At 41.8% G+C, this 22,235-nt stretch overlaps 3 protein-coding genes across 3 annotated transcripts; 1 reads left to right on the top strand and 2 right to left on the bottom strand.

Moving 5' to 3' along the window:
• Positions 1–1,678: 1,678 nt before the first annotated feature.
• LOC21407652 (protein SRG1) lies at positions 1,679–4,477 on the top strand. The gene is made up of 4 exons (XM_010098707.2): positions 1,679–1,941; positions 2,443–2,690; positions 3,537–3,864; positions 3,975–4,477. Exons 1-4 carry the CDS (start codon positions 1,750–1,752, stop codon positions 4,209–4,211), a joined length of 1,005 nt encoding a protein of 334 aa, XP_010097009.1. The 5' UTR covers positions 1,679–1,749; the 3' UTR covers positions 4,212–4,477.
• Positions 4,478–4,666: 189 nt separating this feature from the next.
• Positions 4,667–6,157, bottom strand: LOC21407651 (pentatricopeptide repeat-containing protein At3g26782, mitochondrial). The gene has a single exon (XM_010098706.1). It carries the CDS (start codon positions 6,155–6,157, stop codon positions 4,667–4,669), a length of 1,491 nt encoding a protein of 496 aa, XP_010097008.1.
• A 12,959-nt stretch (positions 6,158–19,116) lies between these two features.
• Positions 19,117–22,235, bottom strand: LOC21407648 (arogenate dehydrogenase 1, chloroplastic). Its single transcript, XM_024165980.1, is given in 3 exon segments — positions 19,117–19,573; positions 19,796–20,766; positions 21,131–22,235. Coding segments are annotated over 2 exon segments (2,055 nt in total). The 3' UTR covers positions 19,117–19,573; positions 19,796–19,816.

Raw genomic sequence — 22,235 nt, 5'->3', positions numbered from 1 at the left:
CACATCTTAACTCAAATTAAAAACTCAAATCAACGAATTAAATGAGGTATTTATATCTGTTATTTCATGTAAAAGGAAGGGAACATGGTGAACGTTTGAAGTGTGACATTCCTTGATGTTGAACTTTGACTTTGGATCTGTGGTAGTATTTTGGTTGGAAAAATAGAGAATTTTTCTTGAGAGTGTATGAGACTAGATTTTTATCTTCTATTTTTGATAAATACCCTTTTATTAGTGTAATTATTTAACTAAAAAAGTTTTGAATCAAGAGTGGAGAATAAAAATCTTGACCCATGCACTTTTAAAGGGTATTTGTCAAAATTACCCATTTTGGTTTGGCTTTTTTAGCAAGGGTAGGAGGAGTAAAATTTCAGCGAAAAATAAATATAGGGTTAATCTCACAAATAGTCCATGAGGTTTACCATCAATCTTACTTTAATCTCTGGCTTTTAAAACGTCTCATAGTTGGTCATTGAGGTTTTATTTTGTTTCAGTTTCAGTCTTTTTGTTAGTTTGGTGTTAAATATTTGATGGAATTTGTAAAATTAGGGACTAACAATAGAAACAAATAAAATTTAGGGACAAAAATAATTCAAAAAACAAAAGTAAATTTTTACAAATAGTCTCAAAATCTTAATTGTTTACAATTTTGGTCTTAATTTATACATATTCCATCAAATTTTAACACCTAGTTAATAGAAGAACTGAAACTGAAATAAAATAAAATCTCAAAGACTAATTGTGTGACATTTGAAAAGTTATAAACTAAAATGGAATTGAAGGTAAACCCATTTATGAAATTAACCCATAAATACATGGCAAAGGGTTATATAGTTTATTGAAGGTGAAAACCTATGAATAAATAATGCTTATGAGAACATACCAATAAGAAAGTTTGTTGGCAGCTTGGAAGTGAGATTAAGGACAGGTAACTAGATGGTTTAATGAATGCCCCCAGCAGATGGATAATGTTAAAAATTAGGAATAAACGGTCCTCATACACATGAAATGACTTGCTTTGTTACGTAATATTTTTGTCAAATTTACAATAGCCATTGATTTGAGGGTGCTCTATAATATTTTGTTAAATTTAGAGAGTAAATTATCAAAATTAAAAATTTCAGAGGGACAACTTGCCAAATACGCTGAATGAAACTTGAATTGGTTTCAAATACTAACAAGTTTTAGCAGTTTTTGTCAATAATTGATCTTCCATCCAAATTTCCCAGAAACAAACAAAAGAAAAGTAAGAATAACTATGTGATGTGGTCATCGATGACTTAATACTAGTTTAGAGACTGGTGCGTTTCTTTGTGGAAAAACTGTGTCAAAAGACACTGCTTTTGATATTGGAGAATCAAATGGACTTTATTATTTCTCATATTGACTTGGAAAACCTTTCTGAAGAAAAACACAACTCCTATGGATAAAATTTCCATGCTTAATAGACCCATGTCATATCCTCAACCACTTGTTTGAAAATAATAATAATAATAATAATACCACATCAAAGTTAGCTTTTAAAAAAATAATAACAATCCTTGCATAAATGAGTAGCGTTATTCAAAAGAGTCGGACACAACCAGTCAAAAAGGATGCTCCATTTCAAGAGGTGTTTTTAAAAATTGCCCAAATTTCAAATCTTCTTCTATAATTTGTATATTCTCGGACACCAAGTTTAGCTGATATTAATTATCCTTAGAATACATAGTGAATAACCACAATATTACCCAAAAGTTCCAAAGAGGGATGGAGTTACAAAAAGGTGAAGTGCCAGAAAAGTATATCCAAAAAGATAGAGATGGCGAGCCTCTTGATGCTAAATTTCCTGCCATGGACATTCCTGTTATTGATCTTGATCTTCTTAGAACTTCACCAACTTCTTCTGCACATGAACTTGTAAAGCTTAGATCAGCTCTCAGTTCATGGGGTTGCTTTCAGGTCTCTTATCTATGGACTTTCCACATCAAACAATCACTAGTACTAACCTCTTGAAGCATACAATTTTGATTGTAAAATTTCTCTTTTATATTCTAGTTCATATTTATGTTTTCTGTAATAAAGGGTGTGCGTGAAAGATCTTTAAAAGCAGTGTTCTCTAGCTGATAAACTCCTATAATTTTGATCCAAAACTAATTCAAAAATTCAACTTTTTGGTACCTTTCCTTTTGATGACAAATTCAAAGTAATTGATTATCAATTTTCTATGAAATACAAGAAGATATTAACAACTTTAATTACAGATAAGTAAATTTTGAGTATAGAAATTTTAATCAAATGAAAGGGAATTTATAAGAACTTGTTCTGTTTAAGAAACTAAGCTGATGTTATTATGACCGTTCTTCAAAATTTTCCCTTGTTGCCAACCATGTTCTAAAGTTTTTCTTTTTTTCTTTTTTTTTTTCAATAACCATGTTTAAAGAATTGGTTTTGGTGTTTTAGGCAATAAACCATGGCATGACACCTGAATTCCTGGATAAGGTACGTGATGTTACCAAACAATTTTTTGAGCTTCCATTGGAACAGAAGAAGAAATACTCTAAAGAAGCCAATGAAATTCAAGGTTATGGAAACGAGATTGTTCTTTCAGATGAACAAAAGCTTGATTGGAGTGAGAGCCTATACCTGGTTATACAACCAGAAGATCAACGTAAGCTTAAATTGTGGCCTGAAAAGCCTGAAGTTTTCAGGTAAATTTGTATATTTTTACTAAGAACATGAAATGAAGGATTCAAACATGATTATATTCACATGGTCAACACGTAGAAGTAATGTTAAACAAGCTACACAAATAAGTAATGTTTTCCTTGTACCTATTTTTATCCTTGCATATGATTATATTCAAATGGTCAAAACTTAGAAGTAATGTTAAACAAGCTACACAAATAAGTAATGTTTTCCTCGTATAATCTATTTTAATCCTTGTATCCGAGCCTTCTTTCTCATCATGTAGCTCATAAGAACTTGTTTTAACTTCTAAAAGACTTCCAGACGTATGTTTTTTTTTTTCCCCCTACTCGGGGATGAGGGCTTTTGAACTCTGCACTCCTTGATGGAGTTGGGTATGGAATTACCGTTAGACTATACTTGCAACCACAAAAGAGACTACCATTGTTCTTGTTATCAATCCACTTGAACTCTCAACAAGAAGGGAACTATTAATTACTTCAAACCATAAATTCTAAACTTAAATGTAACTATTCCTAAACCCTTCCGGTTCTTGAATCTAGATTAATTATAGATTTAGATAGATGAAGGATTCAATCATGCCCATTTTTCAATACTCGAGAGTAGTTTTAGGCCCATTCATTTCACCGATTTGAGTTTAGAGTTCGAGTTTTGTTACAATAAAAAGTTCTCAGAAACAGTCACATCTAATTTTTGTCAGAGTAAAAGCTCTCACATAAATTCAAATTAAAAACTCGAATCAGCGAATTAAACGGACCCTAGTATGAACCTCTTCTAGCTCTTCTCTTCTCATTAAACTGGGAAACCAATTATGGATACGTAATAAAGTAGTAATTGACATGTTGCAGGTCTATTTTGCATGAATATTCCACCAACTTACAACTGATAACTAAAGTTGTCTTTAAGGCCATGGCAAGCTCATTGAAGTTGGAAGAGAACTGCTTCTTGGACCAATATGGAGAAAGTGCAAAAGTGAAGGCAAAGTTCAACCTCTACCCACCATGTCCGAGGCCCGATCTGGTTCTTGGTCATAAACCACATGCTGATGGTTCCGCAATCACCCTCATCTTGCAGGATAAAAACACAGAAGGTCTTCAATTTTTGAAAGACAATCAGTGGTTTAGAGCTCCCATAATTCCTGAGGCTCTTTTCATCAACATTGGTGATCAAGCAGAGGTAATGGTCTCAAATAAAATATATAAGTCAATAGTTATCATACACATGTATACATGATTGAGAAAATTATAACAAAGACATTCATAAAAATGGTTCTCTATGACATGCAGATATCGAGTAATGGGATATTCAAGAGCTTAGTACATAGAGTAGTGACGAACTCGGAGAGAGGGAGGATTTCTTTGGCTGTGTTCTATATTCCAGAAATAGATAAAGATATTGAACCTTTTGAAAAGCTGGTTAACGAGTCAAGACCAAGATTATACAAAATTATCAAAAATTATCCCAACATCTATTTGCAGTACTATCAGCAGGGAAAACGACCAATTGAAGCAGCAAAGATGTAAAATTTATCATGTCCTGACATTTGTAAGAATGAAAAGTGCAGTTAAAGCATGACTTGTTTGTATGTCAAAAGGAATAACATGAATTCGGCTGCAAATTTTCACTCATTTACAACTAGTGAAAGATAATGATATGTGACCTTGAGGAACAAGAAATGTGACAAATCTGCATGATTAGCACCTTGACGAAAGGTTTGACTTAAGTTATGACTGCAAAATTAACAATCATCATTATTTAACAAGGAAACGCAAACTTATTCCTCTTTTCCCTGTTGATCAACAGAAGTTTTCTAAGAGTAAAGTCTTATATCATAGCAGCAACATTAAAAAGGGACCTAATATATACTTTGACGATCCATAAAAATAAAAAATAAAAAATAAAAAATAAAAAAAGGAAGGCCCTATTGTATATGAAGAGCCTTTTTTAGATTGCAAAATGTGAAAGGATTGAAAGCTGACTAGTCTCCCTCCCAGCAACCTCTGCCTAATGATGCTACCTTAATTATTCCATCTAATGTTTCATATATCAGCACACTGAGAGGATGAGAATGATCTCCTTGGTAAAACTTGTGAAGTGTCCCCGAAATGATTATCCAGCTACAACCAGGAGTTTTAACCAAACCAAGATCTTTCATTTTGGCTCTAATAAAAGAAACACCATTATGCATACCGAGAGAATCGTAAATACTACACAAGGCTATGTAGTTGCTCGAGTTTCTACATTCCAATCTGAAAAGTTGATCTGCTGCAATTTCTCCTATCACCACATTTTTGTGCATCATACATCCAGCAAGTAGGGCACCCCAGACACTTGCTGGTGCCATCACCTTCATATTCTTTACCAACCCTAGTGCTTCCTCAAGGTACCCAAAACGACCGAGAAGGTCCACCATACACGCATAGTGCTCTACACTTGGTTCGAAACTATAAACTGAACTGATGGAATTAAAAATCCTCCAACCTTCATCTATGAGACCTGAGTGGCTGCAACTGGCTAAAATAGCAGTTAGTGTAACACAGTTAGGTTTGAATCCGCAATCTACCATTTTCTTATATATGAGCAAGGAGTCCTTTCCCTTGCCATGAAGTCCATAACAAGATATCATTGTGGTCCAAGTTAATATGTTCAAGTTGGTTATGCTCCTGAAAACTTTTTCTGCATAATACAAGCATCCACATTTTGCATACATATCAATCAATGAATTCCCAATAGCAACATCCTTGCCATACAAGAGATTCTTACTTACTTGGCCATGAACTTCTTTCCCTTTAATCAAGTCTCCTTCTCCACCACACGCATTTAAAACACTAGGAATCGTCATAGAATCCATCTTCACACTTGATTCAAGCATTTCTCTGAAACAATTCAACGCGTCTTTGTAGAAACCAGCTCTTCCAAGCCCCGAAATCATCGAATTCCATGCCACAGTATCTCTACACGACATATCAGAAAATACCCTTTTCGCATCAATCATACTTCCGAATTTAACACAGAAATCCAAGAATGAACTGTTCACAACTACACATCCCTCTAGTCCAAGCTTAATCACCCAACCATAAAGCACTCTTCCCAGAAAGCCATCTCCAGTTCCCGCACACGCCTTAAACAATGGAGGCAAAGTATAATGATCAGGTCGAAGACCCGTCTTCCTAAACGCATCAAAAAGTTCCAAAGCAGCAGAATACATGGAATTCTGCACGTGGGAAAAAATCAAAATGTTCCACGAGTGCATGTTTATGTCACGCATTTTATCAAACACTTGGCGAGCGTCTTGAAGAAACCTGCACTTTGAGTAGGCCAACAAGAGATCGGTTTGAAGGGTGACATGAGAAAGTAAGCCATGGACGAGAACTTGAGCGTGGGTTTGCCTGGCTTGAAAAATATCCAACGGGGAAAGGCAAGAACTCCTCAGTAAAGAAGACAAGTGAAGTGCAGTTCTCTCAGACATTTTCTTTACAATTCACCATCGAATTTTAATAGCATTACTTGCTAAATGTCACCTATACAACTTTGTAGAATTTAATTTCTGAACTATTAACTAAAAGAAAAATACATAAGGAAGAAGAAGAAGAAGAAGAAGATGTCGTTGGATCTTGGTGCTTACTGCTTAATAACAGTTTACACAGTAACGAGTCTTTTTCTTTTTTCTACACAAGTATATTGTTACAAATTAAGCTCATTTTGACACTTCCTGATTCTTCTCTCCTGATTCTAGCTTTTGGGTAGCCTTTGCCATCTTTCACTAAGAACATCTAATCAAAGACATGGTTATATCGATACAGTTTGTACCAACAATATTCATTCCTAAAATTTTTGGTACAGAGGACTTGCATATAAAAGCGTCGGTTGAACTAACAATAGAGACAGGAAAAAATAATAAAATAAAAAATTGCCAAAATTCTTTGTTAACCTATTTTTCTTCTTGAACTGTTTTAGAAGTCTCATTTTGTCCATTAACTTTAAAATCGAGTAGTTCCGGAAGTTTTTAAAAAGAACGTTGTTGGTGCTAATGTCCAAAAAAAAAAAACAAAACAAAACAAAACAACAAAGCACGTGAAACTATTAAGGCCTCGTTTATTTCGCAGATTCAAGTTTTTTAATTCGAGCTGAGATGTGACATTTTCTGAAAGCTTTTTACTGTAAAAACTTAAAATTGAAAACTCAAATCGGTGAAATGAACGAGACCTAATTGTCCCCCAGTTGACTTCAGGACCTAACAATGAGACATTTTGGGCCCTAAACCTCTCTAAGTTTAGGGACAACAATGAGACATTTTGGGCCCTAAACCTCTCTAAGTTTAGGGACAACAATGAGACATTTTGGGCCCTAAACCTCTCTAAGTTTAGGGACAACAATGAGACATTTTGGGCCCTAAACCTCTCTAAGTTTAGGGACAACAATGAGACATTTTGCACATCTAAGGACCAATTGAGTAATAAATCCTTTCAAATAGTATACAAGCAACGTCAGTTATCATCGGCAATCACTCATATTTTGCAGGATCAAAGCATTGAAGGTCTTCAGTTTTTAATAAAGACGACCAACGGTTCCTGATGTATCCCGATTCACCTATGTGAGATAAGAGTGGGTCCCATTTTTAATTTTACCTCACCAATTGAAAAGTGACAACTTACCCGTTATCTCGGCACTTACCGTTAAGAAGATGATAAAAAGAATTAACACGCTAATATTATTCATTTTAGAATGATAACGCAACATTTTAAAGCATCTCTAATATAATGCTATAATTGATGTGTTAATTACAAATTTAGTATTTGAATACAAAAAACACTCCAATGTAATGCTCTTTGTTGTGCCAAATTTTTCATGTACTCTAATTTGTGACAAATTTTCCATCAAGTATAGCATATAGAAAATTTAACATTTAATTGCTATTGGTTGAAATATTTACTTTCTCATGTAATCATTGCAATTTTTGCATTTTCTAAGTATTTTAAAAATAAAAGCTTACTTTTACAACTTTCAAAACTTCATGAACATGAAAAAAAGTATATTTAACATTTCAAATAGCATTATACATTAGAGCAAAAATAAAAATAACATATCATATCACACTATAATGTTAAATATAAAATTTGCATTAGTATTTGCATTGGAGAATGTCAAATACCTCCATACACCCACATGTCTTTTCAATACTTGTGTACGAATCCGTTTATCTTGACACAGAGGCTTTAAATCAACCAGATCTTCAGTGGACTATACTATTAGAGTTAAAAATCAGCAGTTAAGCTGATATAATGAGAGTGTGCAATATCCGGATATCTGGAATGCTCAAGAGCTTAGTACACATTTGTGCAAATTCAGAGAGGGAGGGCATTTCCTTGATTGCGTTCTATTTTCAAGAACCTTTCAAAAATGTGGTAGAATCAAAAACCAGATTATACAAAAGATGAAAATAATCCTGGGACCTATTTGATGAATTGATGCAGCAAAAAGTTGAATTGTAAAGTAAAAGCACGTACTCTTATCATTCATAAGAACGTGAAATCTGATGCAATGTAATCTCATAAACAGAATAAAAAGAGTTTATTTCATTCACGTCGTTTACAAAAATAAGGAAAAATAAATAAAGATTTCAATGGAGCTCGTTTACACCCAAAATGAATGTTACGGATGCCTTTGTGGGCAAGGCATATGGGAGACGTGGTACACAAGTCAAGGAAGTCAGAAACGCTAAGAATGGGAAAGAAGCCGAAGAATAATCTTATTTTTAGTAGTATCCTAATTAGAAGAGTCTATTTTTAACAAGTATTCTAGTTCCTATTTTCTATAGGAGTAATTTCCTATTTTCTATAGGAGTAATTTCCTATTTTCTAGTTGCCTATTTCCTATTTTCTAGTTTCCTATTTCCTACTTTCTAGTTTCCTATTTTCTGTAAGAGTAATTTCCTATGTAACCTCTATTTTAACAGGGACGAATTTGGAGTAATAAAAGAGAAGAATTTTGTTCTAATTATAGATGTTTAAGACACGAGTCTAAGTTTAGGAGCTCCCTTCGACGAGTTCCAAATATTATTCTGATAAGCCACCGATTCGTTTCACTTATGCCAGACGTGCTAAGCACGTGTCTTAGCTGAGGTGGCCTTGTGCTGAGGTCATAAAGAGGTGGGAGAGCGGTGTGTGCTGCGGGATTAATTGTATTAGTTAATTGTGCATGGGAAAAAGAAAATAGTTAGACAAGTTGTTAGCTATTTAGTGGGTGGGGCATGTGGGGGAAAAGCATCTTGGCATTTTCTGAGTAGATTTGGGAGAGAGCTAGTCCTCTCGAAAGACCAGTACTATCTTGTATTTCCTTTCTTCCGTATCAATAAAAACTTTATTCCAGATTTTCTTCCTTACTGTACTTGGGCTCTATCAATTTGGTATCAGAGCACTTGATCCTCTTTTTTCATGGCTAAGCAATTGGAACCCCCGCGTTACCGCAATGAAGGAACAGGTTGGATCCCTTTGTTCCGATATACAGCGTCTGGGCCCAATGGAGCAACATCTTGCCATGGTTATGGATAAGCTTTCCATCCTCGACCGGGTGGATAAGGCTCTCCAGCGTTTGGAGTCCCCGCGAGTCGCTGGGAATCCGTCGTCCTTGGAGGAGTCCAGTGGGGTGTCCCGACCAGGAGGTGCTTCAGGTGACAACGGGAAGACGGTGATGTCCTCGGATAAACCAGATCTTGAGCCGGGGAAGGCGGACGAGTTCCGGGAGTCTCTGATTCGCGGCGATCTGGGATTGCGCCGGCTGGAGATGCCGTTGTTTGAGGGTGACAATCCCGAGGGTTGGCTTTTCCGGGTGGAACGTTACTTCTCGGTGAATCGTTTGACAGAGGAGGACAAGTTGAGTGCTGCTGCAATCTGCTTCAAAGGGGACGCACTGGCTTGGTTCCAATGGGAGGATGGCAGGAACCCTGTTCGTTCTTGGTTGGAGCTCAAACGCAAACTCCTCGATCGATTCCGATCTTCCCAAGAAGGGACAGCTCTTGACAAATTCCTGGCTATTCAACAGAAAGGAACCGTGTGAGACTATCGCCGACTCTTCGAGGCATTGGCGGCCCAGGTGGTCGACGTCCCGACTCACATGCTAGAGAGCACGTTCATCAACGAATTACGGCCAGAGATTCGGGCGGAAGTACGCATGTATCATCCGGAGTCCCTCGACCGATTGATGACCCGGGCTCAGCTAGTGGAGGAGCGCAATAACATGTTGATGGCCCACCACCTGGGCCCATCAGGAATTGGGCCTCGGGGCCCACCTCAAGCCCAACAGTCCAGTGGAGCGAGCGAAGGGGCAGATCATTCTAAACACGTCAGGTTTGCCATTCCTTCGAATTTTCAGAGTCCGACACAACTCCCTTCATTCCAAAAATCCCAAGCGCCGCCGGCAAATCACTCCGCTTCTTCGAAACCGCCAACCATCCGTTGGATGTCTGACGCCGAGCTCTTGCAGCGCTGCGCGAAAGGGCTGTGTTCCCGTTGTGACGAGAAATTTTTTGTTGGGCACCGTTGCAAGAATCACGAATTACACGTCTTGATGGTGGACGATGACTTCGATGCTGTGAGCCACCACTTCAGGAGGACGACGCGGAGGGATTTTCCGAGCAGGCTGTCGCGGAGGTTGTGGAATTGTCCATCAATTCCGTGATGGGTCTTGTCGACCCGCGTACGATGAAGGTAAAGGGGTCCATTGCCCAGCAGGAGGTCGTGGTGTTGATTGACTGTGGCGCTTCCCACAACTTCATTTCCACGGCGGTAGTAGAGAAACTCGGGCTGCCGTGCTCAGAGACCGCAGGGTACGGGGTGCTGATGGGCACTGGGATCACTGTCAAGGGTGCTGGTGTGTGTAAGAGAGTGGTCTTGACGTTACCTTGTGTCGAGATCGTGGAAGACTTCTTGCCTTTGGAATTAGGGAGCGCAGATGTTATCCTTGGGATGAAATGGTTAGCTACGTTGGGGGGTATGCATGTTGATTGGAAGGCGTTAACCATGCGTTTCCGAGTTGGTGGAGCGGGCGTGACTCTGAAGGAGGATCCGACCTTGTGTACTTCACGGGTGTCCTTGAAAACCATGATCTCAACTATCAAAGACGAGGGGGAGGGATACATGGTTGAGCTGAGTCAACTTGCAGCGACCACGTCGGAGACGGAAGCGTTTATTCCAGCGGCAGTTCAACTTGTTTTGGATCAATTTTCACAGGTGTTTGCTTGGGAAGATGGCTTGCCCCCAACTCGGTCTAGGGATCATGCCATCGTGCTCAAGTCTGGTGCGGAGCCCGTTAATGTCCGGCCATTCCGTTATCCACAGGTGCAGAAGGAGGAGATCGAGAGGCTAGTGCGAGACATGCTCACGGCAGGAATCATCCAACCGAGTGTGAGTCCCTTTTCGAGCCGGTTCTTCTGGTACGTAAAAAAGACAATAGCTGGAGGTTTTGTGTAGATTATCGCGCCTTGAATAAGGTTACGATCGCCGATAAGTTTCCAATACCCGTGATCGATGAATTGCTTGACGAATTGCATGGGGGCCGTGGTGTTCTCCAAGCTGGACCTTAAGTCCGGATATCATCAAATCCGGGTGAAACCAGAGGACGTGCTCAAGACAGCCTTCCGCACGCACACGGGGCACTACGAATCCTGGTGATGCCTTTTGGGCTCACTAATGCGCCGGCTACGTTTCAGGCGCTCATGAACGATCTTTTCCGGGAACTCCTCCGCAAATTCGTCTTGGTCTTCTTTGACGACATTTTGGTGTACAGCCGGAGCCTCGAGGACCACTGCGGGCACCTCCGACAAGTACTGCAAATTCTGTCTTCTCACCGCCTATTCGCTAACCGGAAGAAATGCGTGTTCGGCCAGGAAAAATTAGAGTACCTCGGTCACATTGTGTCCCGAGAGGGGGTGGCTACCGATGAGGCTAAAGTGGCAGCAATGACGAACTGGCCACGACCTCGCTCTCTCAAGGAGCTACGGGGATTCTTGGGGCTTACCGAGTATTACAGACGTTTTGTGAAAGGGTATGGCCGGCTGGCTTGGCCCTTAACTGATCAATTAAAGAAGGACAATTTTCAATGGTCCGGCAAGGCAGAGGCCGCCTTCCAAGCACTGAAGGACGCTATGGTAACGGTACTGGTATTGGCCCTTCCGGATTTCTCGGTCCCCTTTGTGGTGGAGACGGACGCGTCGGGGCATGGGGTTGGGGCGGTGTTGATGCAACGTCAACGGCCGATTGCTTACTTCAGCGGGGTGTTGCCTGAGCGCACACGGACGAAATCTGTCTATGAGAGGGAGCTCATGGTTGTGGTTTGGGCGCTGCAAAAGTGGAAGCATTACCTGCTTGGCCGCCACTTTGTTGTACGCACCGATCAACGGAGTTTGAAGTTTTTGTTAGAGCAGCGAATGGTCAGTCCGGAGCACCAACGCTGGCTGACCAAGTTGATGGGATTTGACTTCAAGATTCAATACAAGCCGGGGCTGCAAAACAGGGCAACTGATGCCTTGTCTCGGGTGGTTCTAGGGGCTGCTCTGCTGGCGCTAACAGTGCCTCGGGTAGTGGAGTTTGATGAACTAGAACAACACATCGCACAGGATGACAAACTTCGGGGAATAGTGGAGACCTTGCTTCGGGATCCAACTTCGAAACCAGGATACTCCCTTGTCCAGGGGCGGCTCATATACAAGCAACGTTTGGTCATCCCTAAACTGTCTTCTCTTGTGGGGGCCCTGCTGAAAGAATATCACGATGGCAATTTGGGGGGACACTCCGGTTTTTTAAAGACTTGGAAGCGGTTGGCGGTGCACTTTTATTGGGAGGGTATGAACGGCGACATCGCTCGCTATGTTAGCCATTGCACCGTGTGTTAGCAGCAGAAAAGTTCCACGTTGTCCCCGGGCGGCTTACTCCAACCTCTTCCGACGTTGTCCCCAGGCGGCTTACTCCAACCCCTTCCGATTCCTTCGCAAATTTGGGAGGACCTTTCTATGGATTTTGTGGAAGGATTGCCTCGGTCGGAGGGCGTCGATACAATTTTGGTTGTGGTGGATCGTCTTTCCAAATACGCTCATTTCACCCCGGCCTCAAACACCCGTACTCAGCTCCAGGGGTCGCGGCTGTTTTTGTCAAGGACGTGGTCTGCTTGCATGGAGTTCCACACTCGATAGTGTTGGACCGGGATAAGGTGTTCATGAGCCGTTTTTGGTCGGAACTTTTTAAACTTCAGGGCACCAATCTCAAGCACAGTACCGCATACCACCCACAGACCGATGGCCAAACGGAAGTGGTGAATAGATGCTTGGAAACCTACCTGCGCTGCTTGGCGGGTGGCTGTCCTCGGCAGTGGGCAAAGTGGCTCTCCTGGGCAGAATATTGGTACAATACAGCGTTTCACACAGCCACCAACACCACTCCCTTCCAGGCGGTATATGGCCGACCCCCTCCCTCGCTACTTCATTACGATCAGGGGACCGCTGTCTGCTCGGACGTTGACCGGCTGTTGAAGGAGCGGGACGTCATGTTGGACGAGCTAAGAAACCATCTCTTGAAGGCCCAGAGTCGCATGAAGCGGGTGCCGGACTCCCATCGGCGAGATGTCCAGTTCGATGTGGGTAACTTGGTATACGTGAAACTGCGGCCCTATAGGCAGCGCACCGTGGCATCTTGGCCCTTCGAAAAGCTGAGCCCGCGTTTCTTTGGACCTTTCCCTATTGAAGCTCAAATAGGACCAGTGGCCTATAGGTTGACCTTGCCCTCAGGAGCGGCTATCCACCCTGTCTTCCACGTTTCGCAGCTCAAGCAGGCCATCGGGAATAAGGAGGCCACTCCGACCTTCCCACCTCAGCTTAACTTTGACTTGGAGTTGTGTGTGGCGCCTGAGACTGTGTTGGGCCTTCGTGTAGGCAAAGGGTGGGTCCTGGTCACCATTTGAAGGTGTTGATCCAGTGGCAGGGTCTGCCCTCGTTCGAATCAACGTGGGAGCCTTATGAACTGATTCAGGAGCAATTTCCAGAATTTCACCTTGAGGACAAGGTGTCTCTATGGGCCGGGAGTAATGATAAGCCACCGATTCGTTTCACTTATGCCAGACGTGCTAAGCACGTGTCTTAGCTGAGGTGGCCTTGTGCTGAGGTCATAAAGAGGTGGGAGAGCAGTGTGTGCTGCGGGATTAATTGTATTAGTTAATTGTGCATGGGAAAAAGAAAACAGTTAGACAAGTTGTTAGCTATTTAGTGGGTGGGGCATGTGGGGGAAAAGCATCTTGGCATTTTCTGAGTAGATTTGGGAGAGAGCTGGTCCTCTCGAAAGACCAGTACTATCTTGTATTTCCTTTCTTCCGTACCAATAAAAACTTTATTCCAGATTTTCTTCCTTACTGTACTTGGGCTCTATCATATTCACCATAGCAGGAATTGCAACAAGGGAATGACTCCATCAATCGCAGTGGATTTTCCCGTGAATCGTCCAATGACCCAATCCGTAACTCGAGAACGTAACAACTTGGTATCAGAGCCAAACACTATGGGCAATTCCAACACAGAGGGCGAGTTGAGGGCACTGCTACAGGAGATGCAGGAAATCAACGAACCAAGAATGGTAGAAGCTGAGTCCTGAATGGAAGCAAGAGTCGCACAAACCGAATCTCAATTGGGAAATCAGTTGCAATAATTGTCGCTACAACTGCAGGAACTTCTTATGAGTTCCAACCGAAACCGCAGCAAGGAGTCCGATGGAGGTACGAGCAGCAGTAACCGTTATGGGAACCACCACTACAGAACAGACAATCTATCAGAATCACAGGCAGGGACGGGAGTGGTGCCGCGGTACACAAAGCTTGATTTTTTTACCTTTGATGGGTCAGAGGACCCGTTAATATGGTTACACAGATGTGAGAAGTTCTTTTCCAATCAACAGACAGCGGAATTAGACAAGGTTGGATTGGCGGCTTTTCACATGTTGGGTGAGGCGCAATTATGGTATTATCAAATGGAGTAGGATGAACCAAATATCACGTGGGGGGCATTCAAGGAATACTGCACTTTGAGATTTGGACCACCACTACACTATAACCCTTTAGGAGAATTGGTTAATTTGAAACAGACAGGAACGGTGAAGCATTATCAACGCCGATTCCAAAAGTTGTTGGCACGCACTAATACAGTACGGGTGGACCAGCATGTAGACTTGTTTACTGTAGGATTAACGGACTCAATTAGGCTTGATGTGGAGATGTAAAATCCCCCAAACCTTGTCCAGGCTACTTGGCACGGGCCTTTGAGAAGAAGCGGCAGCTAGCAAAAGCGGCAGGCATGCATAGAGGACCTTAGCAACACATGGGCTCGAACACTAAAAGCTCACATAGAAGCACCAGTTCCCTTTTCCGCTGCTAAAAGCAATTTCGGGCTAGGCAGGGTGACAGTGGCATGATCAAGTCCAAGTAGTGCAACCCCTCCTTTTATTAAAAAGTTGACTCGTGGGGAGATGGCAGACGAAAGAGCTAAAGGTCTCTGCTACAATTGTGACGAACCATATTCATTCGGGCACCAATGCAAAAAATTATTTTGGCTGGAGGTAGAGGGTCACAAAGATGATGTGCTGGAACAAGACAAGAATAAGGAACCTAAAATATCCTTGCATGTGATCACGGGCCAACAAAATGCTAGAACTATGCAATTGCGAGCAATAATGGAGGGACATCTTGTATTGGGGTTAGTGGATTCAGGGAGTACTCATAATTTCATTAGTGTGGCAGCAGCCCAACGCCTCGGAGTGAAGGTCCAACCTCAATATGGTTTTAATATATCGGTGGCTAACAGAGAAAAGGTTTTCAGCGAGGGAATATGCCAAACGGTGCCATTTAAAGTTGATAATAACACTTTTATTACTGACTTCCTTGTCATTCCTTTGGATGGCTTTGATATTGTTTTAGGGATTAAATGGCTCCAAACTTGGGGCCGATCCTTTGGGATTTTGTGTCTCACTATGAGCTTCGTGTCAGGTGGGACAGCTATCACTCTTCAAGGGCATCAAAATTCCAATATCGTTCGAGTTCACTTATTGCAGGAAACAACGGAACCGCGCCGCAAATTGGATCAATTATTGGATGAGTTTAGTGATTTATTTCAAGAGCCATCCGGGCTACCTCCTCTTCGGAATTGTGATCACCGCATCTGTTTACAGCCAAATTCTGCTCCCGTGGTCATTCGTCCCTATAGATATCCACACCTACAAAAAGATGAGATAGAGAAGCAGTGTGAACAAATGCTCCAGTAAGGAATTATTCGGCCTAGCAAGTCACCCTTTTCTTCACCGGTGTTGCTAGTTTGTAAGCACAACGGTACATGGCGCTTTTGTGTTGATTACAGGGAGCTTAATGCTAAAACAGTCAAGGATAAATTTCCAATACCAGTGGAGGAGCTGTTAGACAAACTACATGGGTCCAAGTACTTCACCAAACTAGATCTTTGATCAGGATACCATCAAGTCTGCATGGACCCAGCCAACATTGAGAAAACAGCCTTTCTAACCCACCACGGCCACTTTGAGTTCCTAGTGATGCCGTTTGGGCTGACCAATGCACCGTCAACCTTTCAGGCCCTTATGAATGAGGTATTCCAAAAACACTTGCGCCAGTTTGTCCTTGTCTTCTTTGATGATATTTTGATTTATAGTAAGACTTACATGGGATGATCATTTGCTCCGCGTTAAAGTGGTATTTGAATTGCTGCGTGCTCACCATCTTTGTTTGAAGAAATCCAAATGCTCCTTTAGGGAACCCCAAGTAGCATATATCGGTCATGTTGTGTCTGGTGCAGGGGTTTCAATGGATACAAGCAAGATTCAGGCAGTTACCGATTAGCCTCAACCGCAATCCATTACTGCTCTACAAGGATTCTTGAGATTGGCGGGTTACTATCGCAAGTTCATTTGGGAATATGGTCAAATTGTAGCTCCTTTGACTAGTATGCTCAAACAAAATTCCTTCCAATGGACTGATGAGGCATTGGCTTTAATGCGCTTAAAAAAGCCCTTGCTGCTGCCCTAGTTTGGCAGCTACCTAATTTTGATGAGTTTGTCACGGAATGTGATGCCTCCGGAAGCGGTATTGGTGTTGTCCTCCAACAACATGGGCATCCCATTGCTTTTTTCAGCCGCAAAATAGCCGCTAGACACTTCAAACTTCCCGCCTGTGAGGGAGAACTGATTGGGTTGGCAAAGGCAGTGCAGCATTGGCACCCTTACTTGTGGGGTAGACCTTTCCTTATTCGCACTGACCACTATAGCTTTAAGTATTTGCTGGAACAGTGACTCACAACTCTTCTCCGCAACAACATTGGATAAGCAAGCTCATGGGGTTTGATTTTCGTGTGGAGTACAAGGCGGGGTATCTAAACGGAGTTGCGGACGCGTTATCGCGTCTAGAGGATGATGAGGGCCTGTTGTGCGCCATTACCCAACCTCGGGTGTTATTGTTGGATGATATAAGGGCCGAAATTCAGGAGAATATCTCTCTCCAAGAGCTGCAAGCTCAAGTGGAACGTGGGGAATTCAGTGAATCTTGGTCACTGCATGATGGGCTCATTCTCAATAACGGCCGAATTTATTTATCACCAACCTCTCCCTTAATTTCTTCTATATTGTTAGGTTTCCATGATAGTACACATGAAGGTCTCCAGAAAACTTTACAAAGGGTGCGCAAGGATTTTTATTGGTAGGGTATGAAGTCGGCAATTGGTGATTATGTGGCAGCTTGTCTTGTGTGCCAGCTCAACAAGGCTGAGCATTTGAGCCCCACAAGTACTTCAGCCCCTCCAACTTCCTACACAAGTTTGGGCTGACATTTCGATGGATTTCATTGACGGACTGCCAAAATCATGGGGCAAAACAGTCTTATTTGTGGTGGTTGACCGGTTTTCAAAATATGCCAAGTTCCTACCCATGGCACATCCGTATACGGCTACTAGTGTGGCCAACGCCTTCTTTGAGCAGGTGGTACGATTGCACGGTTTACCTATAGATCGGGATGTTGTCTTCACAAGTAATTTTTAGGAGCTTTTTCGATTGTGTGGGACAAAATTGGCTTTTTCTTTCAGCCAATCATCCTCAAACTGATGGCCAAACGGAGGTGGTATATCGAACAATTGAAATGTACTTACGTTGTTTTGTGGGTGATCGGCCTAAGAGGTGGGTGGATTGGATCCCTTGGGCTGATTAATGTTATAACACGTCCTTTCATACTGCTCTTCACACATCTCCTTTCAAGGTTGTCTATGGACGGGATCCGCCCCGTTTATTATCCTATGTGGCTGGCTCTTCTAGAGTTGACGCGGTAGATCAGGCCTCGCTTGACCGGGATTCGACTTTGCAGGACATTCGCTCTGGACTTCAACAGGCTCAGCACCGCATGGAGTATTATGATAAAGGTCATGGCAACGTGGAATATGCTCTTGGCTCACTTGTTTGGTTACGTTTACATCTGCATTGGCAAAAGTCACTGTCAAGGACGCTTCATCATAAGCTTGCTCCCAAGTTTTATGGGCCTTTTAGAGTGTTGCGCAAGGTCGGGCCGGTTGCATATCAATTGTAGTTACCCTCTGATAGTAAAATCCATGATGTCTTTCATGTTTCCTTGCTCAAGGCCTTTCAAGGGGAAGCTCTAGCTGTTCCATCTCCTCTACCGCCTCTGGAGGATGGACGAATCATTTCTGTTCCTAGTACCGTTATTCGCTCGCACCTCAATCATGGCAATTGGAAAATCTTAGTTCATTGGGCTGGCTTCACTCCAGTGGATGCTACCTGGGAAGATCTTGCTCATTTTTGCGCTACTTATCCAACTTTCGAGCTTGCGGACAAGCTCTTTCTTTAGGAGGAGAGTAATGTTACGGATGCCTTTGTGGGCAAGGCATATGGGAGACGTGGTACACAAGTCAAGGAAGAAGGAAGTCAGGAGCGCTAAGAATGGGAAAGAAGCCGAAGAATAATCTTATTTTTAGTAGTATCCTAATTAGGAGTCCATTTTTAGCAAGTATTCTAGTTTCCTATTTTCTATAGGAGTAATTTCCTATTTTCTAGCTTCCTATTTCCTTTTTTCTAGTTTCCTATTTCCTACTTTCTAGTTTCCTATTTTCTATAAGAGTAATTTCCTATGTAACCTCTATTTAAGGGGGACGAATTTGGAGTAATAAAACAAAGAAGAATTTTGTTCTAATTACAGAGGTTTAACACTCTCTTCCCAACGAGTCTAAGGTTAGGAGCTCCCTTCGACGAGTTCCAAATATTATTCACCATAGGTTCTTCTCGCGGCAGGAATCGCAACAAGGGAAGGGCTCCATCAATCGCAGTGGATTTTCCCGTGAATCGTCCAGTAACCCGATCCGTAACTCGAGAACGTAACAACGAAGCCCCAAGTTTCTATTCTTAAAAAAGATGCAACAAACAAAAAGTCAGAATCGCAAAGGAGGAATGACCAAAAAATTCTCCCAGCAACTTAAACTCATCAAAAATAGGCCAATGAAGGGCTTTTTGCCTTAAACTATCAAGGGATTTCTTAACATACATGTACCTTCACAAACCTCTAGCATATTCATCCTGTCTTTTCGAAGTTCCATCAATTGCATCATCCCTTGCTACTAGTCTTTTTAGGTTCTTAGATAGATTTCAACTTAATTTGAAACCTCTTGCTCCTATATGCGTTGTTGCACAAGTGAATTCAACAATTTCCTGCATCTCGTTGTTTCTTAATGGTGTTGATGAATTCAAGGAGTAAGGAAAGAGTTTACCCAAAATCAATACTTCTTTCTTTTAGCACCGAATCTGTTTAGATAGAGTGACCAAGTGAGGACAACACTTGAACTCCACAGCAAGCCCTTCAAGGAAAAAAATAATAAAAAATGCAATTGAAGTTAATTTGCACAAAGAGAAATACGCATAATAAAAGATCCATCAAAAGTTATCACATAGCAAATGTGCAAAAAGGATTACATCCCAGTAAGTCAAATAGTGATCCAAACACTTGTGATGCTCCAAAAAAAAAAAAAAAAAAACGGAATGCAAAAGAGATAAGGAAATAGTTTTCCTTTTTAACTCACCAACAGTGAGGGAAGCTTGAGCTAATTCTTTTGAATGTTCAAGGCCTCAGAAGAAGATCCTAGTGTGGTACGATTTTCAGACAGCATTAACATGGGTTTTACCAGAAAAACTTGGGACTCATCAGCATTCTCAAACAATTGCTTTCGAAGAACCCCATGCAAACGCCCAAAAAGTTGTTTCTTCAACGATTCAAAAGCCAGGTCTAACCTCTCTAGCTGCTCCATTGCATTTACATTATACATGAACAAGCCATAGTAAAGAGCAAAGCTGTCTCCTGCTGTGTTCTCCACCAACCTCAACAACGTTTCGTAACCTTTCGTGTTTATTGGTGTTGACTCCAAACCCAACTTTTCAAGAATCCTTCCCATAGTATGTGTAATGAACTGCGACCCTGCTGCATGCTTATCGTGTTCTGCACAAGTCATTTCCACCATTTGGCACCCTTCTCGTGCAAATATTTCAAGAAATATCTCACACCGTGAAATTCTTGATTCCTCGCTTCCAATCCTAACCTTGTCATAAACAAAAGTTAGGGAGTTCCACCCATTTCTACCACTCTCTGGTCCAAACATAGGATGCGTGCAGAGGATATCAAAATCTTGTGGTAAATTTTGGAGAAACAAATTTCTCGGGAACTCTTTCACCGAAAGCACATCAACAAACAGAGTGCTCCTTTTCAATCTTTGAAGTGGCAATGACCTGAGAACTTTCTCAGTCGAAAGAATTGAAGTACAAAGAAGTATCACTTCTGGATGCTCTTCGCAAAGATCATCTGCATCAGAGAAGTAAGACACTCCTAGTCTTTGAGCAACATCTGAATAATCCGAACGAGAATAGGCCAAAACTGTGTGGCCTTGGCCTACCATGGTTTTAGCCAGGAATTGTCCAAAATTTCCAAATCCAATAATTGCAATCTTCAGCTTTGAGCCATTGTCAAAGCGTTTGAAAATCTGTAGTTTATTGTCAATTGCTACAACGACATTCTGAGACCTGGAGTTACAATGAACATTATCAAAATTAATTTAAAAATAGCAAACCAAAAACAAGAGCAATTCTGCACTATCCATTTCTTTTATCTCAATCCTCCATAAATTCAGGCCATCAAGCACACAAAATGCTTAAGTAGAGAGAGAAGACACCATCCCAGTTCATGATGTAGTAGAATACAATTTGACACTGATTTACTAGCAACAAAAAGAGAATTTATCAATATTATTATTGTTTCTCTTTGGGTTAGCAACCAGAAAACTCCACCAAACTAGAAACACCAAAACCTGAAAACTCCACATAGAAGAAAATTATTTTACGCATAATATAAAATAAAGCCAAAGGACTGGAAAGTGACTTTTACCTCGTAGCTTCTGAAGAAGATGGCAAAGCAGCTCCATTAGAAGAATGTTTGTACTCCTCCCTTGAAATCTGCAATCTTTCTTGACCCCCAAACAACTGCTTCCTCACTACATCATGCAAACGCCCAAATAGCAGATTCTTCAAAGCCTCAAAAGCCAAATCCAACCTCTCCAACATCACAAGCGAGTTCTTATTATACACAAACAACCCATAATACAAATCAAAGCTATCAGCTGCAGTATTTTCTACCAAATTCAACAGTGTCTCATACCCTTTTGTGTTAATCGGCGTTGATTCCAACTTCAACCCCTCCAAAACCCTCCCAACAGTGTGAGTGATGAACTGAGACTCGGCAGCGAATCTATCATGCTCAGCACAGCTCATCTCCACCATTTCACATCCTTCTTTCTCAAATATCCCCAAAAAGCTCTCGCACCTCAAAACCCTAGATTCCTCTGCCCCAATCCTAACTTTATCGTACACAAAGAAAAGTCCATTCCATCCATTCCGAGCACTCTCGGGCCCGAACATTGGGTGCGTACAAATTAGGTCAAAATCATTAGGCAAAAGATTGAGAAGCAAATTTTTTGGAAATTCTTTCACCGATAGAACATCGACGATCAATGTGCTTCGTCTCAATCGCGGCAAAGGTAGGGATTTGAGCACATTTTCCGTGGAGATTATCGAGGTGCAGAGGAGGATTACCTCGGGGTGTTCTTCGCAGAGGTCGTCGGCGTCGGAGAAGAATGAAACGCCTAAGGTTTCGGCGATTCGGGAATGGTCCGACCGGGAGTGGGCAAGGACTGTGTGGCCTTGTTGGACGAAGGTTCTGGCGAGGAATTGGCCGAAGTTGCCGAATCCGACAATGGCGATCTTAAGTTTGGTGGAGGATTGAAAATCGGCTGCGAGCTTGGACTCGTAGTCGTAGAGCTGCGCGGCGTCGATTGCTCGGATTTCGAGGCGGCGGCGGAGACGGCGGAGTGAGGAGGGCGGAGTGGGGCAGGAGAGAGAGAAAGGTTGGAGAGAGAAGGTGCGCGGGAGAGAAGAAAGTTTGGGAGGAGAGAGATGGAGAGGTGAGAGAGAGAGCAT

This window comes from Morus notabilis, unplaced genomic scaffold (genome assembly GCF_000414095.1).
Source record: "Morus notabilis unplaced genomic scaffold, ASM41409v2 Scaffold203, whole genome shotgun sequence".
Classification (NCBI taxonomy): Eukaryota; Viridiplantae; Streptophyta; class Magnoliopsida; order Rosales; family Moraceae; genus Morus; species Morus notabilis.
This window is presented reverse-complemented; position numbering and strand designations above follow the sequence as displayed.